This window comes from Notothenia rossii, assembly GCF_949606895.1.
Source record: "Notothenia rossii genome assembly, chromosome: 5".
Taxonomy (NCBI): Eukaryota; Metazoa; Chordata; class Actinopteri; order Perciformes; family Nototheniidae; genus Notothenia; species Notothenia rossii.
This window is the reverse complement of record NC_136903.1, coordinates 77,913,174-77,932,852: the sequence shown is the minus strand read 5'-3', so window position 1 is coordinate 77,932,852 and position 19,679 is coordinate 77,913,174. Positions and strand designations below refer to the sequence as shown.

At 39.8% G+C, this 19,679-nt stretch overlaps 1 protein-coding gene across 2 annotated transcripts in view; it reads left to right on the top strand.

The window, feature by feature from the left end:
* poc1a (POC1 centriolar protein A) overlaps positions 1–15,626 on the top strand; it is a 36,019-nt gene extending 20,393 nt beyond the window's left edge. For both annotated transcript variants that reach the window (XM_079683809.1, XM_079683810.1), the window contains 2 exons: positions 6,882–7,142; positions 14,439–15,626. In XM_079683809.1, the coding sequence (XP_079539935.1) occupies positions 6,882–7,142; positions 14,439–14,549 (372 nt within the window). In that variant the 3' untranslated portion in view covers positions 14,550–15,626. The remainder of the gene's footprint in view (positions 1–6,881; positions 7,143–14,438) is intronic.
* The last annotated feature ends 4,053 nt before the right edge of the window (positions 15,627–19,679 follow it).

The following is a 19,679-nucleotide window of genomic DNA, read 5'->3' as shown; positions in this document are numbered from 1 at the left end:
ATTGTATTTGGCTGTAGGTTGTGGAGGTGCCATTGTTTCCGACCCCATCAGCTCTCCCTGGTGTAAACACGGGATGCACAACAGCAGCAACTCAACTGTGAAAAACAAACAAAATCTCTCTCTACAAGAAAAATCAGAGAGGGCAAAGCTGATTAAGTTACTAACACAAGTTTCTAATGAAAAAATAAGAAAGGTAAAAGTTGAAAACAATAATCTAGCAGGAGAAACTGCAACAGGCTGCATGCACTGTTGGTGCACTAATATATTAGTATAGGTGTATAATAAATCAGCTTCTCACGTAGTGGAACAACAGGATCTATCATAGCCAGCAGTACTTGAATTAATTAAAAGGAAAGGGCGTTCCTGAATGATTGGCATACATTTAAGGTAGACACAGACATTATCCTTAAACAGTCCATTTAAACTCCTATGCATGTTCAAAGGGGACAGCTGGTGTTATCACACATTGTACTCCTGGGTCCAAATTGTTGTTACTTAGTATAGTCTGCTGCTACTCACGTTAAAATGTCTCCAATTATGCCATTATAGAGTTTAAATGCCATTTTTTAATCCCTGCCCGTTTTTGACACATGTTGACGCATCAGCATTAAGTGTTGACTCTGTTTGGACCTAAAGTCCTACTTTATTTTTCCTAAATAGTTTTTCCAAAATGTAAATATACAATATACAGAAAAACTGACATGGCATGATATAACTCACTCGCATACACACCAGGATAATTACCAAACACACAATGGTTATGGACTGTGAGGCGGGCAGTTTGTACATGATCAGTCATTCAATCAAAACAAAGCTCGGGCTAGTGAGCAGATATCAGATTAGGATATCAAACCAACTACAAAAATATATTAAGGTCTATTTGGACCGTAAATAACTACCTTTTTACAATTTATAATTTTCTATATAAATCGTTAGAAAAATGCAAAAATATAAAAAAATGGTCAATCCCAATTCCTCAAAGTCCAAGGTGTTGTCTTAAAAAAATGTTTGCCGGTCCAAAACTCAACTTTATTTAGTTAAGAGCTAGAAAACAACTTGTACCATTCTTGAATGAAAGGGACAATGAAGCGATTAAGAAAATATATTTTGCGATTGCTTTTCTTTTGATCCAATAATAGATTTGTTGACTAATTGTTTGAGAAATGCCATACCGTTCCAAAATGGTGGAATGAGCTCCCCATTGAAATCAGGACAGCAGAAAGCTTACACATCTTCCGGCGCAGACTGAAAACTCATCTCTTTCGACTCCACTTCGAGCGATAGAATTATTAACAAAGCACTTATATACTAATAAAGGACTGGCTTATCTAAAGCCAGTTGAGTAGCACTTGAAATGTTTTAGCTCTATGAAACCTGATGTACTTACATATATGATTCTGTTTTCTTCAAGTTTATATTTTGTTGGTCGAACGCACTTGTTGTAAGTCGCTTTGGATAAAAGCGTCAGCTAAATGCAATGTAATAATGTAATGTAAAATGCTTTACACCAACACAGCCCGTTTAATTGCAAGGGTTGCCTTTTATTATAAGCTAACATGACTAAATTAAGATAGCCTATGTGGCCACGGCCCAGATATTGAAGAACTCATTTGTTGACGTGCGATTCTTCAGTTGTATAAATTCATCCCTTATTTAATTAACTCTCTTTAATGTTCTGATCTATCCTCATAAAAATGTAAGGCGTGTAACATTTTATGTGTGTATGCAAGCGTGTAGACTAGAGTGATGAATGGTTTAGTAGAATGCTTGCAGGGTGTATTGATGGCTTGCTGTGTCAGTCTTCCAATTTAATTTGGGCCTCAGGAAATTTTCCACTGTTGGTTTTTCCACTCCAGGTGATTCATTAGGAGGGTGTTACTGTGTGCTGTCTATGCAAGCACACGTGTGTGTACACTTGTGCGTATCGGGGTTTTCCCCCGTAAGGCTACGGCACTACAGGACGTGTTGAGTTTGCAGAACAATATATTATTTAAGCATCAACTTCACTATGTACACATGTCACACTGCAGTAGACAGTGTGTACAAAGATTAATTAAGGGTTGACTTTATAGACAAGTTTATTAACTAGAAAAAGTGTATAACCAACCTGAAAGAAAAAACATTTAATTCTAAAAGCATAATCATCCTGACCTTTTTAGTATGCAGGGAAAATAACTCGCTAACAAGTTATTTGTGTGATTCACTTTGTACGAGTGCAGAAATAAATAGTAAAAACCAGTAATAGTTGTGGGGTTGTGCTAGATTAGTTTTTTTTAAAATGTTTTGGATTAAATGTTTATCCCTTTTTTCATCAACACCATTTTCCAACAATGTTTTTACCCAATGTTGTTTTTTTCACAAAAAGCCTGTGTGTGTTTGTGTTGGTGTGTGAGGCCAAAGGTTTATATCTGTATGGTATACAGGTCTACAGACTCTACACCAATTTTTGCCTCTGATTTTCTGTACTAGCATGTGTGTGTTTATTTGGGGACCAGCGCTCAGTGTGTGTTTAAGCAGCTGATTTAATACAAAGCTATAAATCGTACTCTCAACAAGAGTTAATCCATTCTTGGTGGAGCTTGTAGGCTCAGCAGAACTGCTCCATTGTCTGCCTGTCCCTCTCTTTCTCTGCCTCTTTCTCTCTCTTTCTCACCCTGGGCCTTTCTCATTTCACCAATTTCCCCTCCTCGACTCCTCGGTCCTCCGGTAGTGACCCGGAAATGGTTTTCGGCGCGCCATGTTGAAAGACATCTTATTTCTCTAAACGCGCATCGAGGATCGAGCGTCGAGGAGGCTCTCTGTAGGAGCTATAATCGAGGATACACTGATGGATCCTCCACGGTCCTCCATATCCAGTTTCTGATAGTGTACGTTATTATGCTGTGAGTGCTCTCATACTTGTTTGAGTCTGAAATTAAATATATTTATATAAAAGTGTATATATATACAGTACCTATGTGTATATATATAAATATGTGTGTGTGTCCGCATTTGTAGCCTGTTATTGCCTCATTTAGACCCTCCAGAAAAACGCGGGCAAAAATCCTTGATTATGCGGGCTAAATTCCTTGATTATGCGGGCTAAATTCCTTGATTATGCGCGCTAAAATCCTTGATTATGCGATCAAACATGCAGGGTTTTTATGTGATTTTATGCGGTGAAATTGCGGGAAGTTGCGAAATATGCGGAAATATGCTAAATATGCAGGAAAAAAGAATTAAAATGTTTTTAAATATTGGGCTGTCTTATTTATTCTCTCTCACACACAACCAACTAACTAACGTTAAACCCCTTTACTATTCAATTAAACACATTCAATTTTTATTTATTGTAAAAGCAATTGGGCTATTTTAATCTCACACACACACACACACACACACACACACACACACACACACTTCTCCGCCTCATTCTGTTTTCATTTACTCGTTCGTTATCTGACCAGCTTCAATCTTGTAGGCTACTCACTTAGTTTCTTGTAGCCCTCGAAAGGGTTTTGGAGGTTGATGCCTCGGTGAATGTGAGTTGTTTGGCTTTCTTGTCCGCAGCAGCAGAAAGCATTTTCGAATGTTTGAATGAATCAATGTGGGTCGTCACAGTCTATTTTTTCTTATGCTCCCACACACAGTTGCACGGGGTGCAGAATAGTTTCCCCCCACTTTTTGCCCGGTTCTTTAATAGAAATGTTCGTCGGTAAATGAGATGGATTATATTTTTTAATCTTGGTGTTTTCTTTATCGTGTGAGCTCCACACGTTCACTCTATACAGTGTTGTTTACATTCTGTGATGCGCGAGCTGATGACGTCACGTCAAGACGAGTTAACTTTTTTTTTTTTCAACTTTGTGTGGAAAAATGCGGGGATTATGCGGCCTTTTGATAAATATGCGGCCTTTTAAAAATCTGCGCCATTTTGCTGATTATGCGGTCAATTCTGCGATCGCAGAATCTCGTTTTTCTGGAGGGGTTTACTCATTATACCGCATTGTGAATGAATTCATAGTAAATATATAAGTCATCATGAACACAGTTCTGCCCGTCAGACAATGGATGTCATCATTAAAGAATGTCTCTTTAAAATGACTGCGAAGAGGAGAGGATTTCTAATTTCTCTAACCGCCTGCTGCTTCCCCTCCTCTCTCCTCGGTTCCCCTACTCGGCTTCTCCTCCTCTTATTTATATTGATCTTTAGTCTTAAAAAAGTATTCCTTTCCTTTGAAAACGAAATACTTGAGTTTTCTACTAGTGGCAGGGTGATACCATGTAACTGCACTGTCCCCAGTTCTCTGTCACATCCTCCTCCATATCTTTACTGGAGGAAAAGATGTTCATCGATACACTAGTGTTTATCTGCTCTAACTTCAGGGCATCTGTGAGTAGGAAAACTGTGGTATTCAAGCTCCACTGGGTCCAAGTGGACATTTTTGCCAAATTTGAAGAATTTTTTTAGGCAGTGTTAAAGGAACGCGGTTTTTTCTAAAATGGGACTGGTTGATGGATAACCAAACTAAAATAAAACTGCACTGCTGATTAAAGAAGTGGTGATTTAATTGGAGTTCGGAGTATGGTTTTATGAGCCTATTTAACCAATATAACAAGTCGTTAAATGGGAGCATGTGACCTTAACGTCCTCATAGTTCTGACCTGATGTCAATACTGTGTACAGTGATCAGAATACCTGTATTTGTCCCACAGAGAGGACATTTACAATTGTTACAGAAAAGTACTGAAGGAATATCTTTTGACCTTGAATTTATTGATTTTTTTTTAATCCTAGTTGGTAACTTTATTCACTTAATCCAATCCACATTAACAACTATTTAGCATTTAAGCATGGAAAGTAATTTAAAGAAAGGGGATCTATTTATATAACTGTAGGGATAATGAAGTCACAGGAGATTTTCTCCGTAGCAGGAACAACCCGTATGTGGCCTTCAGTGTGAAGTATTGAGATCACTTTGGGTATTGAACCAACAAAATGCTGAAGGTCATTGAGTTCCTCTCCTGATATTTTCTCCCTCAGCTGTTATTATTGATTCTTGCCATGTGATCTCTTTTCACATTTCTTGCAGAGCTGTCTTTCCCATACTACCCTCTAGTTTTGTTCTTTGTTATCTTTATGCGATATGTAGGGTTGTTGAATTAGTAATCAGTCGAGGAACATCACATTTGTTAAAGTATATAATTGAAATGTGTTGGTTTTTAGAGCTCACGCAGTCACATTTAAATACAAAAAATAAAAAAGATCCCATCAAGTGATATCTGGCAGACCATAAATATTACTGTACAGAATCCCTGTCCGTTTGAATGTATCCGTGGTCGTAGTCTGGCTGTAATGTGTAGATCCAGGTGTAGATATGTAGATATGGCTTCATTCAGGAAACAGCACAGTTTGATTCTGCGGCTTTGAACATGCTTAACTGAGTGTGGATAGACTCGATGTTGCATGGGGATGATGAGTCAAACATTTGCATGGAGATGACACCTTCTTTCAAACAGAAGCACACGCACACGCACACGCACACACACACACGCACACGCACACGCACACGCACACACACACCACCAGACAGAGGACTGCAGAGACGGACCAAAATATGAATTATCTTATAGATGTGTGCAGCTTTAGTAACATAGACATTGTGATGGAGAGATGTGGTCACTGACCTTCATCTGTTTATGTCTCATTGAATTAATCACAACACACACAGACAGACTGGCGGTGTGCGTCTGTGTGTGAGAGAGAGTCAACAGCGTTCCTCTGTTGACTCCATATACCTTCTGGAGTCTGTGTAAAAGGCTCGTTTACAGACAAAAACAAGTCGTGATTTTTTTCCATTGTCAGGATGCATTTTAATTTCTTACTTTGCTTTTACATTCAGTGTGAAATATAATGGATTTTGAAACTTGATGAAAATGAATTGTCATTTATCAACTTTTAGTTCAAAATCAATTGAAAACCAGGCATCTTTATCAAGTTCATATGTATATTTCATATATACAATTGCAAACATCTGTTTGTGCCACACCGCCACCCAACTCATCCCCTGTTTTCAGGATAATTGAAACACACTCAAAATCTTTTCTCTACACACAGCCATTCTCTTGTGAGTATTGCGCATATGCAATTCTCAACAGAGATGAGGAGGAAGTAACATGGTTCATTCATTTTTTTGTTGATTTTGCGTCTCTTTGTGTCGAAAATAAATTACAGTTTGTGTGTGTGTATATATATATATAATTTGTGAGAGGGGAGACAAAGTGAGAAGTGAATTAAACAAATCAGTTAAGGCTCTAGTTTATTGACATGATTGATTTCAGGTTATCTTAAACGTCCCGTATTAACTGTTTTTCATCAATATATAATAGGTCTCAGATATATACAAAACATGTCTCTGAAGTTTCAGCCCTGTTTCAAAAGTGCTGATTCTCTTTCTGCTACTTTAGATAAAAATAAGGAGCCCCTCCCCACACCCCTCTGAGAGATATTTGGTTAAAAAGAACACAATGGTGCTCTAGGAGGAGATTCAGGTGATAAGGTGGGGGGGGTTGTTACCTTGGTTGGTTATTGGCTAATGGTTACACAAGCCAAAAAATCGTTATGACATCATAAAGTGGCCAAAATCTGATCAGCTAATTTCTTTATATAAATGGATCCGGAGAAAAAGTGAGCGAATCATTTTCCCTGAAAAGTTCAGAATCTCTTTACACAGAGGGGACACATGTTGATGTTTTAAAAGACATGACAAAGTGGATTTTGCATCATAGGTGACCTTTAAATTCCTATACAGTATATAGTGAGACACCCCTAAGTATGTTATGTGAAGCACATTAGAAATCTTATGAGTTTCCAACAATCCTTTACCGTTCTTACTTGTCAGGCCTGCGACCCCTCAGAACATGCAAACGGTCAGGACTCCCACACAAAGAGCGTCAGTCGCAGCCAGAGCAGAGCTACTCGCTCACAGACCTTCGGACCCCTCAGCTCCAGCTCTTCCTCCATCCACCAGACACAGACCCCGGGTTTACCGCCGCATTCACCCCAGGCTCAAGCACAGTCCCAGGCCTCGGATGGGGGGGTCCCTCCTGGTCTGGCTAGCACCCTGGAACACATCATCGGTCAACTGGATATTCTCACTCAGGTAAGCAGAAGAGTTGTTAATCTCTCATGAAAAACCGCAAGCACTGTGCTGAGGCTGTACCGCCCACTCACTGTTCAGAACAAAAGCTTCCTTTAGTGATCAACCTGCAGGCCAGATATGGTTACAGAACACAAACACAGAACACCATCTATCATGCTGTTACTGCGTAAGACTGGCACTTTATCTCTACCCTGCTGCATGTCTGTCACATTATAGTTTTTCATTGGCAGCTGTCCTCCACAAACACAAATACTGATTACACAAATCTACCTGTGACAGCAGCGACATTACTATTGTTTTTATCATCTCATTTGAACTGTATGAACATCAAGGGAAGTTCTATTTTTAGTCAACCAGATAACTAATCCTAAAAACTGTCTGAAAAATACAGAACATGCAAAACAAAAAAAATAGATCCTTGAACAAAAAACGAAAAGAACAGCAACCAGTTAAGATCTGAAGGTCTGCTTCGTGTCCATTTATTTATGCTTTGTGCATTTGTTTAGCTCCAAAGATCAGATATGGATATCAGAGAAAGCAGATTAACAGTACAGCAACATGTTTTAGGCTCTCCTGTTGTAACCCATTCCTTTTAGCTGACCTGTCGAATATGGAATGAAATGACTGCAGCTTTTGAATTTGCAACTTATATTAATCAGTGTTGAAAACATGAAGTGCAATGGACAGCAACACATCCTTTATTGGATTTCTATTTAACCAATCATGCTCCCTGGCTAAGCCTAAAGCTGCAGCCAGAGGTTGCTCTGCACCAAACTCACCTCACTGCAAGGTGGTCTTAACACCTCACATATACATGCATATACTTAGCTGCTGTGTGTGTGTGTGTGTGTGTGTGTGTGTGTGTGTGTGTGTGTGTGTGTGTGTGTGTGTGTGTGTGTGTGTGTGTGTGTGTGTGTGTGTGTGTGTGTGTGTGTGTGTGTGTGTGTGTGTGTGTGTGTGTGTGTGTGTGTGTGTGTGTGTGTGTGTGTGTGTGTGTGTGTGTGTGTGTGTGTGTGTGTGTGTGTGTGTGTGTGTGTGTGTGTGTGTGTGTGTGTGTGTGTGTGTGTGTGTGTGTGTGTGTGTGTGTGTGTGTGTGTGTGTGTGTGTGTGTGTGTGTGTGTGTGTGTGTGTGTGTGTTTTTAGCTGGAGGTTGTGAACGTGCCCTGAGAGAAAATGCATCATTCATATACGAGTGCTGGCAGCACTATCACTGATAGTGACTGAGTGTAAATTGTTAATGGCCACACTTAGAAGCAAAAACGCTTCTTGTGTGTGTGATTTTTCTTCTTTATTTCTTCTTTTTTCCTTTCTTTCTTCTTTCTTTCAATCTGCAGTGCAGAATGTTGGAGCATTTAGATTTGGCTCAGGGCAGCCAGCAGCTAGCTCACTCCTCCCAGGATTTAATTCACCAATTCACCCAAACCCTGATGCCAGATGGATCGTCTGTGTCTGGTTTTGTCCTTCTGCTCTTTGATTGTTTGGGTTCATTCTTATTTTTACATTAGGACATGGTAGGAAATCATTAAGATCTCTTAATATATTATATAAGTGCTCATATCTGACGATCTTATGGTTGTCATTGAAAAGCTTTTCTCGTCCGCTGTGGCTTTGCTTTTGTCAATCCTGAACGTGACGTTGTTGTCAGACCGTATACAGTTTGTTTTAATGGTTTTCCTTTACTTGTACTGTTGAACTGAATCTAATTTAACTATCGAGGCAAAAACAATATGGAATACAAATCTAAAATCAGGAAGAAACATAACAATACAGCTGCAATACATTAGGCCAGGAGAGTAAAGTTGTGGGGCTGCAAAGACTTCCGGTGCCCTAACTCAGACACACCTATTTTCAAACTCAGCCTTCATTTTTAAACTCAACTAGTTAACCGTAGACATGGGTTCAAATGTTTAACAATTGTCTTTGCAAATGTTTCAACAGAACTGAAATACAGTTTTGGTGAGTCAGATTGAATCAAAAGGTAGATTTTGCAGATGTAATTTTCTACCTGGGAGCTGAATTGGATGTTCAACTGAAGCACATCAAAACCTGCATAAATTGGGTTAAAATGCAGCATAAACCACAGCTGGTGCAGGTTCAGACACGCTTTTGTAACCGTACAGATGGTAACATTGGCAGACCACTGACTTTCACCTCACCTGCTGTTTTATACACAGCTTGTTAAGAGATTTTTTAAATGGGAGTTCTACAAAACACAGCACAGTAATGTTAACTTCATGTTGTTAAAAATAAAACAGACCACTAGAAACGTAAGGTAATGTATAATTAGATCATGTAAAGTATGCACACGAGCTCAACCCAGCTTTCTTTCAGCCGACCTCCAAAATGACCTCATACGTGAGTAGAAATAAGAAAGTAGAGATATTTGTCCAACATCATCTGTTCAACTTTGACAACATGGAGATTGAAATGACTGCCCCGCCTTCCTCTGAAGATTAGGCTGACAAAGGGACATCATTTATTTGTGTGTTATATTCCAGATCCTCTTTAAGTATTTTCTCCAGCATTATTTTTCACTTTTACGGCTCTTTGTAACTCTAATAACGGAGGAGACTGAGAAGGAACATGTTGAATTATTCAACGTTAGGCTGAAGCTTCTAAAGCCACAGTTTGCTGTGTTAGCTGCTTTTTCACTTGTCTGTCCCCCCCCCCCCACCAATACTCTACCCCCCATACCCCTCTCTTTATTCCTCTTCCGCTGTTTGATAAGAGAAGAGAAGAGAAGATGGACCTTTATTAATCCCCCGAGGGGGAAATTCAGTTTCCACTCTGTGTGTTTTTTTATACAGGTCATACAATACACTACACAAAGTACACACTTTTTAGAACATACATATACAAATACACACACAGTTATATGCACACATGCACAGTTGAGAGGTCAGAGCAGAGGCAGCCAATCTAGCCGGCGCCAGTGAGTGGGGGTTAGGTGCCTTGCTCAAGGGCACTTCGGCAGTGGCCCAGGAGGTGAACTGGCCCCTCTCCCAGTACCAGTCCACACTCCGTATATAATAATTCATTCCTCTTACATGTCCTCCCTCACTAAGCCTGCATAACCCACACCTATCCACTTCTTTAACACTCTCCCTCTTAATTATGAAGAATATTGAATCAATATTTGCTCTCTCTCTCTCTCAACTTTATTTACCAATTAAAGCACAGCGGTGCCTTCTCTTCCTCCATAGACCATTAGACAGTAGGTGAGAGAATATGGTGAACTTTCTCTGTGATATGGCTCAAGGGGAAAAGTGCAACAGAAAGTCTTTCATTAACACTTGCTCTTTTAAAACGTCCAGTACTTTCTCTCTGCTCTCCATCATTCTGCATGTTTCTGCTCAACCTTAACCTTCGTGTGAGTCAGAATAGATGTACACAGACGTGGACCACTCCATTGACTGTGTTTCTGTATCATCAGCTATAAATGGAGCTGCATGAATAATTAAGAAGAAGTGAAAGCAACTTGTTTGTGTTCCTCAGAAAAGATTAAAACCATTTAACCATAGGTTGTGGACTTTTAGAAACCACAGTGTTTGAAATACTAAGGAATGGAGGCGGTCTCTGATTTGTATGTTTATAGTTCTGTTTTACGAGAACTAAGAAGTAAGTAAGAAAGAAAGAATTCCCCCATCATTCTGAGAAATATAATGACTTAATATTCCAACGAGGAACTCTGATCATAGATACTATTTATAAATCATTATTACATCTTAAAGTCTAAAAATCAATAGTTTATTTTCTATCCTTATTTGGTAACAAAAACACTAAAGTAAAGCCGCTCAGACTCACTTCCTCCTACTCCATCACATCATGCTGAGCCAGAGTCAGGGACGACAACGCATATGTATGAAATGTGTGGTGCGATGATGAAAGGAAGAAAAAATCTGCTCCTATGTCTTGTAAAACATAAAAGCCTGCACTACACTTTCAAGTGGTCATTTTCAGGAGAGGTTAAGTATACATTTTCCAATAATTCAATGTTAGCATACTATGGCAGCATTAAGATAAAGAGCCGTCGTTAACAAGAGGCCGAGGCTATTAACTAATGACTATGGACTTTTATTGGCTTTCTGCTAATACAATGTGTTTAAATATGGTTATTGATTCACCGCAGCAGTGCTTGTGCTACACACTTTCAGATCATTAGTGTTGGTCAGTGGGCGAATTTTGGCTACCAGGTTTTTTTTATGGTGTTTTTATGATATCACTTAAACCATTATTTTTAATTCCTTGTTTTATGACTATAACTCACTTTAGTGGTAGCATATTATGTTAAGCACGTCAGTGAGCTACATATAGAGAAAAGACCTGACTTTGCCACCTTTCACCAGCACCAGTTTGCCTTTCTTTGCCTTTCAGACTATCAGACTTCAGCGTGGGTCATACCAAAGCTATGAGACTTTGTAACAGAGGCCAGCAATGCTCAGGGCGATGGGGAGTATAATGTGTTCTGGAGAGAAAAGAAAACAGCTTGCTCTATTTTTAGGAGCATAAAGATTTGGTTTCTACTCCAGATGAAAACTATATGCCCGTATAATGTTGCAGCTGCCTGGGGACACGATGCGGAATCACACACACACACACACACACACACACACACACACACACACACACACACACACACACACACACACACACACACACACACACACACACACACACACACACACACATAGCTGGTTGGGCTGAGACTGGGTAGCCATATCAGGTTGGTAAGATAAACAGGGTGGTATTGATCTAGAAAACGGAGACAGGCAGAGAGAGGGAGAGAAAGGGGAAATACAAGCCTTCTCTCTCCCATGATGCATGAAATAGCAGGAGATGTTATCTATTTTGATGACCCAAAAGAAACTCCACGCACCCACACATTGATGAATTTATTTCCATCGGAGGGTGCCGAGTATGAGATTATCTGAGGGATTTAACAATGTAAATGACTTCATCCGTACGCCTTTAGTTGTTTACATTGACTGTGGGGTCAATGCAGGACCTCAATAACCAATTACCAAAACCAGAGGGAACATGCTCCACATGGTGTCTTGGGTTGGAAGATTACTAAAACAACATGTAGTAAACTTACAATGGAGGGTCAATATTGAGATGAAAATATAAGTTATTCTTTTTTAAATGGTAAGAACTTCTGCGTCGCTTACATAAATATGAACTCTTATTCAAATGATTACCACCCCTGATGATTTTTGTAACAATGCCAATCATTCAGAAATATATTTTCTCAACAGTATCTGTGGCTCCAGCTTCCATTGCACTGTTGCTGTGTATTTTATATTTCTGTGTTGTAGCAGTCTTTAACAAACACCATTTCCCATAAACCTTTGCGAGTTAAACACAACTGCTCCACAACCGAGGCGATGCTAGACCAGTTTTTAATGTACTCTTTTAGTTTAATCACACAATAAGATAAAACTAAAATGATTGGACTGTGTTTAGTTGTTCTTGGTAGTGATGACTTTGGTTCACCTATCAAATTACAAAACGAGAAATGATCAACTAGTTTTAAGGCATCCAGTGACTATTTTTCAACCATCTATGTTGTCTGTCATTGAGAATGACTGTTACCCTGATTGTATAAAGTGAGCATAACATGGTGATGAGAGAGAGATCCTACCGTTATGTTGGCCCTGGGTTTAAGGTGCGTTCCATATAGTTATAAGCTTTGAGTAACCGCTGTATGGTTGCTGATGGATCAACCCAGCAACAGGTTATTTCTCAATAAAACAAACCGGGAAGCAAACCACTTTTGAGGTCACCCAAATCTTTTTTTCCAATGTCTAACCTGCAGCTGGTTATATTTTCATTAAATGACTCATCTCGTTGCTGCTTTCTAGCAATTTTAAAAACTGCTCTCGATGGCACAAAGAGACATTAAATGACAGGTTGAGACATGTTGACATATCTTTTACTTGCTGGCCCAAATGTAGAGTCTGTCCATGTTGACTGATTTATTTTGTTCCTCCCCACAACCACATTTATGTTGCCAAGCGTTACTTTCCAAAACTGCTTACTAGCTGGTATTGTGTTTGTCACCAGGCAACAATGTGTCAGAGATTCAGAGAAAATGAGGCCACTATGACCACAAGATTCACTCAAATGACTGTCACCCTTTTGTATCTGTTTCACTTTTTGTGTTTGAATTTGCATAAATCTAATTCCTGCATGACTTATCAACAGTCGAGCCTGTTAAAGATGTAATATGTTACATTTCAAAAGTCAAAAAACAGCTAGACTGATATTATTGAGGTTGTATTACAGTACTTACAATATTCAAAAATATTAACCCTTTCAAACCTAGAGAAATGGATTTGAAATGGATTTCCTTGTTTTACACCAGGATCTTAATTGATGAGAGGAACCAGCTGAGATCAGTGATTTCTAACGCTTACTGGTTTAAATCACCCGGTCTGTATGTTTTGGAGAGGAGGGGGAACCTCTGTGGAAAACCCCTTGAGAGATGAACAATAGAGGAATCTTAACCGGGAGAAGCTGACTGCGGTGACACACTCCCAAAATCCAATCACTGCTTGCAATAAATGACGTATTGTGTTTTAAAGCAATTAGGTTAACTATCTGAATATATAAGATATTAGTATATTCTCAGTTGTCCTGGTCTTGTCTTTTAAGGAATACTCTCAGGGTCCAGACATGAATCCTGTAATTCCTTCTATTTGTTTTAGATAATGAAAGAATGATTACATTACTTCTTTAATGTGACTACTGGATCTCAGATACAATAAAGGATAGAAAAAGACAGCTGTGTCCTCAGTAATCGGTTCATTCAGATGATGAAATCAAACCTGGAGGCTCGTCTGATGAACAGGCTCAGACGACACAAACACACAACAAACACTGTGACTGTTGGAGGATGCTGAGAGGAAAAGTATGTCGCACTGTGATCTCACTACCCACACATGCCCGTCCTGATTCGGATAGCGACCTTCTTGTATTCGCTGTGTGCGTAAGTGTGTTTATGCAACTGTGTGAGACTTAGAACAAGAGAGGGTGCGTGCCAGACACAGAAACTCTGGTGTTTTCAGCTCAAGCAGCAGATCTCTCTCTGATAATCAGCTGGATTGTCTTGCACGCACAACATCTGTCTCAGACACACACAGAACTGCCTTTCACACACATACAAACGCCGCCATTATATAGTTATTACTGTCAGGCTGATGCTATACAGCCCTCTCTAACATGCTCTTTCCCTCTCATCCGTCTCCTTCCTTCCCCCCCTTTTTTTTCCCTTCTTTGTCTTGAAACTCCATCCAGACGGTTTCGATCTTGGAGCAGCGGCTGACGCTGACAGAGGACAAGCTCAAGGAGTGTTTGGAGAACCAGATGGAGATCGGTCTACATCTCCAGAGACGTGAGGAGGCCTAAAGATGGCGGCACCAGAGAGAGGTTGAAGTGTGGTGTGAGGGAAATGGGGGTCACACCAACACTACTCACAGAAAGACATCTTAGCGAACACTCCAGTTGTTACATCTCACTGAAAATGTGCGATCTTGCACACTTGAACAATGCACACTGAGCCTCACTGCTGATGTACTGCGCCTGGTTCTATTACAAAGAGATATCTGAAGTGAAGGACTTGAACATTAGAGAAGTTGTTCTTTTACAAGAGTGCTGAGAGAGCAGTCCGCTTTCTGCTGACAAAGGATCTGCTGCGAGTCACTTTGTGAGTGTGCAAGTGTCTGTGTGTGTGTGCGTGTTTCAATGTGTGTGCGCACAATTGTGTCCTGTGTAGATGCATGCAAGAGACTTTCATACTTGCCTTTGCACTACACATGTGGACAGCTTGAACTCTATTTGTGTATGTGGCGTGCAGTTCATGCAGAATGGCATCAGTAGGAAACACAAATACTTCAGTTCCCTCAATCAACATCTCTAAAATGCATGATATTTATTTGAGTTGTATTGAGACCAGCACAATCATTTTAAAATTGAACAAAGAGTAATTGGAAAGTTATTTAAAGTGTGCTGTCTACTGTATGGATGCTTCATGTTTGTTCACCTGTTTGTTGGACATTAGTAGAAGCACTGGTTTGAATCAACTAACTCAGCCTTTACCACGGAGCCAACAAAGTACCTTACCAAATTGGTAAGTTTGGTACAGTTATTAAAGATGATCTCTTATGTTATAATTTATTTTCAACAAGTCCTGTTAAAATACTAAAAAGCAACAAGGAATTGATTCAGACAGGGTAGGAGGGTGGCAAAGTATTGAGAGATGTACTAACACGCTGTTGGCTTTGGTTTTCTGATTTGTTGATCATAAAACTAAATATAAATTAACTTCAGTAGTTTAAAAGATTTCGGAGTTTATAGCAACCGATTGTTGAAAAGATAAATGTGAAAGATAAGCATCTTGTTCCATCCACATACACTGTGTCTTCAACTTTTATACTTTGAAAGTAACTGATTGTTTACTTACTTAATAAATATGTTTCACTCGTACCTCTGACTTGAAATTAGCTGATGAGAGGATTGCTCTTTCACAACCCTGAGCTCTGTTTGTGTAACGACTGAAAGAGAGTTTGTTTTCATAATCGTTGCCAAATCGATGATGTCACCCGGTTACTTTTAAGAGAGTGTTTCCTGCTCTGATTGGCCCACAGAGCCCGAGCTGTTAACCGATGAATCATGACTTCTCAGTCTTTATTGTCCTCAGCAGAGATGTTAAGATCATGAGCCGTGAACTGTGTCATCCATCGCTCCTTTCCCCAACCCTTTCTATGCCAGATTCTGAGCGTCGATTTATTACAAAAACATGGGGGAAGCGGCTAAATACGACTGCCCTACTTGAGTCCAAAATCCTTATGTTTCACCTCCCGAGTAATTTAGGTAACCTGACCGCTGATGTTAGAACACTACTTTTTAGACGCTTCAATGAAAACTAGCCTGACCCCATGCAGACTGTGTTTTCTCAAAATACAGATTCATCTGAGCCAAAAAAGACCTCTTCATTGATTTGAGATTTGTATTTTACATACTGGTAATATGTTTACATAGTATCGCAATGATTCTTTCAGAGTCCTATTGTGGAGTTCTCAGAGAACAGTGTGGCGTCATTAAGAGGAAAATATTAATGACTGTTTCTTTAAGACCCGACTCAGGCTCCGCACTGATGGAAAAAGAAGAAAAACAAAACCAGAATTCTGGAGCTGTGCTGCCGGGCCCACTCTCTTCCTTCCTGTCTGGGGCCCGGGGACACACACATACACGTGCACACACATACACACTCACACACACACACACACACACACACACACACACACACACACACACACACACACACACACAGACACAGACACAGACACACAGACACTCACACACACTCTTAAGCCAGAGAAAACGTCTCCCTTTACTATGGGCCTCAACCAGACGGCGTGCCAGGAGCTCTAGTGGAAGAGAGGAGGGGCTAAAAGTGTGTGTGTGTGTGTGTGTGTGTGTGTGTGTGTGTGTGTGTGTGTGTGTGTGTGTGTGTGTGTGTGTGTGTGTGTGTGTGTGTGTGTGTGTGTGTGTGTGTGTGTGTGTGTGTGTGTGTGTGTGTGTGTGTGTGTGTGTGTGTGTGTGTGTGTGTGTGTGTGTGTGTGTGTGTGTGTGTGTGTGTGTGTGTGGACCACGTTCAGTTTTAAAATCTTGGTAGTGAGGACATTTTGGGAGTTTTTTCATGTTTAGGATTATAGCTGTAACCATGAATGAATGAGTCAATCCACAAGAAGTGAATCCCAAACTATATTTAAAAGTCATTTTTCATTTTAAAACACTAACTCTTCTTTGGTTCAACCTCCGATACTGTAAGATTGTATTACGTATCTCTGTTTTATATAAGTGGGAAGTGATATTCTTTAATGATAATGTATTTATTTATAGATGTTAACTTTATTGAGGAAATAACTGGACAATGAATCGTAATCATTTTAAGATGCAGTTTTTGTTCAGTTTACATGGAAACCTGCACAGGACTAAATACAAAAATCAGAAGAGAAAACATTGAGTAATGACTCAAATGTGATGCCTTTTTCTCTATTTAAACTGGACTCAAAGTTTAAACAATACAAATATCTAAAAATGCGACTACTGTACAACTATTGAAAGTCCCATCTAAGCGTGAGACTAAATCTAAATCTCTACACTGTTGAAACATCTGATAAGCATTCAAACTAATGGATCTGTTACGAGAAGTGGAATTCCTGGATCGTATTTCATGTCTCACCCGGTAACTAAAGCAACGCCCCTTCTCCATCAAAGCAACCTACTTAAGGTTTGCATTATGAATTTCATTCTGATGGTTAATGTTACGGCCTAATGTCCTCACATGTATAGCGGTACAGATGTGTGTGTGCGTACATGAAAAAGAATGAGGAGAAAAAAGAAGTTGAAGCTCAAGCCTCTGTAATATGTAGCCCATGTGTGGCCCGTGTGTGTAGGAGGGGGTTGGTGATTCTATGAGGAGAACATCTGGATATGTTTTTCCTGGTGCGCTGTGGTTGCTGCCACTGCTTGCCTGAGAGTGTGTCTTAGAGTTTTACTAGTTCAGTGTGGCAGGTTTTTGTGCTCTACTGCTCCTCTTGGCTCTTTCTGTCCTCAAACATTGTGTCATATTCCAACTTTATGAGATTTATGAGCTTGATAATGCTCTCACAACTGGCTGCTGCTCTGCCCTGTTGCTGCAGGTGGTGGCTGCGCTGCCATACATAGTGTCTCTATCACTGCAGGGTCAAACAAATCCCAAAACATCTTGCCAGAGCGTGTTATTAGATTTTGGTGTCCATCACTGAAATGGTCCATGTAACTGTATAGTGGTCAGCGCTCGATGAGCTCAGCGGGAACTGGACGTAGTTCTAGGAAAGAAATGAGAGGCGGTCTGCAGGGACACAGTTTTGAGGAACCACAGTAGAAAAACATAGAATAAGTCTGTGTTCTGCTTATGATGTACAAGAGTTTCCAGTGAGTCACAGTAACAGCAGGTGCACTATAAGTTTTTACAGGCCCAAAGAGATTCATACATTCAGACAGAGCCATATGCACAGAGTAGACACAATTATTAAAACATCCAAGAGCTACAAAAGTGACCTGCATTAGTCTGTAAAAAAAATAGAGCTTAAATTAAGCCACATGGGTCCAAACAGTAAATATATGATATGTTTGAAGCGTACATTTGAACCAAAGAAAGTATTTGAGTAATTGTTCATATGGTTCCTAAGTAATCAGAGAATGAAGCTGAATCAATGTTAGCTTGCAGCCCACTCGTCCTTTGTCTGCCTGCTCTGATTTGAATGCGGAAATGCTTTATTGGTGAGGAGAGCTCTGCAAATAATGTGTCTCTCTGTGAAACCTTAATAATGGAGAACAATGGAGGAATCCTTACAAGATTGCTACTTTAAAAAACCCACTAAACTCGGTCAATTGGTGTTGATTGGATTGTGAGACCCCTGGGGCAGGAATATAGTATATTGTGTGTTAGAGGAAATAAAGTGCAACAAATTAAAGTCACAATAATGACACACTGTACATCAAGATGTGTAAAGGGTTATCTCAGAACTGATTAAATGAGGAGAAACTCCTTTGAGCTTCGAACTTAAAATATATTTTCCGAGCAAAACTGGATTTGGCTAAACTCCCCATTGCCTGATTTACTGCCTCACCCTTCCTCACCCCTTTCTCTCCCACTCCTTCCCCCTCTGAGACTGAGCTGTGCTGGTCGGCCGCTGCTGAGGTTTGGCGCTGTGCTCCTTCAACCCACGCTTTAGATTTTGCTCCAAAACCATCTTTTCCATTCGATTCCAATCGGACTGAATGGATGGAGTTAGTGGGTTTCTTGTAGGACGATGCAACAACAGAGAACAAGGTTTTAAATCTTGTTGACACATTTTATGGCAATCTGAAAAAGGAGCTTTAGTTTAGTATTAACAGATGGATTCATTTTAGGAGAAAGAACTTACTTCACATCTGCTGCTCTGCAAACAAATTCATTCTGTATACTCCTGCATTTTAACTAAATGTATAATTGGTATAAAGTCCTTGCAGATGAATGGGTCTGTTACTTCAATGCTCCAATGTCAGTCTTAAAGGTCACCTATTATGCAAAATCCACTTTTTCATGTTTTTTATACATGAACATGTGTCCCCTCTGTGTAAAGAGATTCAGGAAGTTTCAGGAAAAAAATATTCGCTCACTTCTTGTCCTGAACCATTTATATAAAAACCTGTCTGAAAATGAGCTGATCAGATTTTGGCCACTTTATGATGTCATAACGATTTTTTGGCTTGTGTAACCATTAGCCAATAACCAACCAAGGTAACCCCCCCCCACCTTATCACCTGAATCTCCTCCTAGAGCACCATTGTGTTCTTATTAACCAAATATCTCTCAGAGGGGCGTGGGGAGGGGCTCCTTATTTTCATCTAAAGTAACAGACAGAGAATCAGCACTTTTGAAACAGGGCTGAAACAAAGGGGATTATGGGATACAATGATCTGTTTGGTATTTCGAGCAAAACACTT